Source organism: Cariama cristata, unplaced genomic scaffold (genome assembly GCF_000690535.1).
Source record: "Cariama cristata isolate BGI_N322 unplaced genomic scaffold, ASM69053v1 scaffold22331, whole genome shotgun sequence".
In the NCBI taxonomy this organism is placed as follows: Eukaryota; Metazoa; Chordata; class Aves; order Cariamiformes; family Cariamidae; genus Cariama; species Cariama cristata.
Window position 1 is genome coordinate 14,256 of NW_009600189.1, and position 2,908 is coordinate 17,163.

At 43.4% G+C, this 2,908-nt stretch overlaps 1 protein-coding gene across 1 annotated transcript in view; it reads left to right on the forward strand.

Annotated features, from left to right (window-relative positions):
- The window catches only part of LOC104169135 (solute carrier organic anion transporter family member 1C1-like), a 16,489-nt gene that overhangs the window by 11,569 nt on the left and 2,012 nt on the right, over positions 1-2,908 (forward strand). The window contains 1 exon segment of the mRNA XM_009709956.1: positions 2,891-2,907. Coding sequence (XP_009708258.1) covers positions 2,891-2,907 — 17 coding nt within the window.

Genomic DNA, 2,908 nt, shown 5'->3' on the forward strand with positions numbered 1-2,908 from the left:
AGACTTGGGTTCAGTTCCTGAAGTCCAGGGATTCAATAGCATTAGACAGCAAAGAGGTTTACATCTATCCAATACAGTGGGAACTGCCTTGTTTCAGAGCAGCATTAGTTGCACAGCAACCGAGGTATATATACGCAGAAAAGCTGTATTGATCCATTGTGCTATGTTAATTCCTTAAAGATAGAAGCTGGAATTTCCTGGCACGAAACTCCTCAAAGCAAGAAGAAATCTTCAGAGGTATATTCGATGGCCAAAGAAAGTCCAGAAAACAATCCCTACATTTAGTACAGTACTTCTCATTGTATTTAAAGATTTTCTGGAGCTAAGCTTTCAGGTATGTGCAAACTGAGTGAGGATTTCACAAAGCATAGGGACTATATCCAACAGAGAATGTGTGATGGCTTGGCCAGGGAAGGATCCTGGCTGAGTGGCCATCCCTGCAGTAAGGTGGTTTTCCTTCCTCCTTTTCCTTTCTCTTCAAATCCATCCTTGCTAAGAAAGCTGAGGGCTGACTAGAACTAACAGTTTCTATTTCCCTTGCCCTACCACTTCTCCGATTTCTTCTTCTTTTTTTTTATTTTTTTTTAAATAATTTCTATCACAATCTCTTTGACAGATATGAGAATTGTCAGAGCAATTTGAAGCACTATAAAATAAATCAGCTGGCAGTCATAAGAGGGTATTTTTCAGTAGTCACAGCCCAAGGAATGTGCAAGGAAGTAAAATGACTCCTGCTGTGTTTGTATGATTATCCTTAAATATATGCACTTTGCTATCCACACCCTCGATGATGCCAATGTCAAGCAATGGAGTTATCTGTAAAGCTATGAGACAAAGGCATAAACAAAAGGGATGCATCGGAATGGACAGGCAGAGTGCAGGTACTCTCTGGCGCATGACACAGCTCCCGGTTCCAAACCCAGTCCCCTCTCACAAGCAAAAGAGAACAGGAAAACCTGTTCTATAGTGACTCTTAATTTACATATGCTACATTTTGGGTGCTGCTTCTAAATCCCCTGAAGTACAATTTTCATGTATGTGCAGAGTGAAAAAACCACTGCCCCAGTGAAGCTCCCTGGACCTCAGCAATAACTGAGCTGGGCTCATGTACTCCGCCAAGATACTGACTCCTGGGTTTGGAGGACAGAACAAGGCTTTTTCTAACATCAAACAGACCTACTAGCATCTCTTCTAAGCACTGATTTTTGCCACATGTACAGGTGGATCAAACACTTACCTGACTCAGAAATTTAAGGGATCCTAGTGCACTTCCTAGCAGGCAGATTAGACAATGTCATAAACTGGTGTTTTATACCAAGTCATTTGAAATCATAATACCTCCAGTCCCCTGAACAAACTTCTGAATCTTCATCTGCTCTATGAATGCATGTATGCTTTGGTACTTGCTTGTGTTTCACATGCTCACTTGGCTCAGCACTGCTAGGCATCAGCATGAACTAAAAGCTGCAAACCACATACACAGCCCTGTGCAAGGGGGGAATTTAATGTGCTGGAACTGGCTAGTAAAGCTGGGAAACTCATTTTCAGTAAAAATGAAATCCAGCAAAGGACACCTTGCTTGACTGTGCAGTATCATTTGGTGGTTTCTGTTTACATCTTTTCTGCATGTACTGAATGGGATTTTTTTTTATTTTTTTTTTTTGTCTTCTTGTCCATATCTATCAATATGGACACTGCTTTGATCAAAGCTGTCCAGGTAAAGATTAATTGTGACCCAATTTTACATGTCTCCTTCAATGCTCTTCCACTTGATTGCCTGAAGCCTGATACAAGAGAGCCCATGGGGTATACCTATCTTTTGCTGCTGCAACACCCACCTAAGGGAACATTTCAACAACCAAACCCAAAGAAATTCCCTAACTCTCCTAGGCACAGAGGTGATGACATACCACTGGCTTTCTCCCTCTCGGAGACTTGTCTAGGGGACTATCAGTTTCACAGCTGAATCAAAACAGAAAAGCAGGTCTTGCTCCAGAATTCCTACCACTGTAGGTAAAACCAAATTTGCCCTCTAGGAATCACAGAATCATAAAATGATTTGGGTTGGAAGGGACCTTAAAGACCATCTAGTTCCAACCCCCTGGCCATGGGCAGTGACACCTTCCGCTAGACCAGGTTGCTCAAAGCCCCATCCAACTTGGCCTTGAACACTTCCAGGCATGGGGCATCCACGGCTTCTCTGGGCAACCTGTGCCACTGCCTCACCACCCTCACAGGGAAGAATTTCTTCCTTGTATCTAATCTGAATCTTCCCTCTTCCAGTTTAAAGCCATTGTCTGTTGTGTTATCATGACATGCCCCTGTAAAAAGTCCCTCCCCAGTTTTCTTGCAGGCCCCTTTAGGTACTGGCAGGCTGCTCTAAGATCTCCCCGGAGCCTTCTCTTCTCCAGGCTGAACAACCCCAACTCTCTCAGCCTGTCTTCATAGGAGAGGTGCTCCAGCCCTTGGATCATCTTCATGGCATCAGCTGGACTCACTCCAACAGGTCCATGTCCTTCTTGTGTTGGGGACCCCAGAGCTGAAGGCAGTACTGCAGGGGGGTCTCACCAGAGTGGAGTAGATGGGGAGAATCCCCTCTCTCAACCTGCTGGTCACGCTGCTTTTGATGCAGCTTAAGAAATTGGAAGATCATGATCTAAACCTTATACATAATCTCTCTGTCAAGGAACTAGCAAAGAAACATTTCCCCAGGAGCAAGTTTTTAAAAGCAGTCCCAGCACCTTCATAGGAACAACAAATAAAATGCTCTGACTGAAGATCTTTTATATTTTTTTGCTTCATCTTATTGCTGCTGCTGTTCTTATGGCTGAGGAAGATAGGCCATTGAGCCAAGGTTTTCATTAATACAGATTTTTCTGTTTGATTTCAGGTCTTATCAATATTCCTG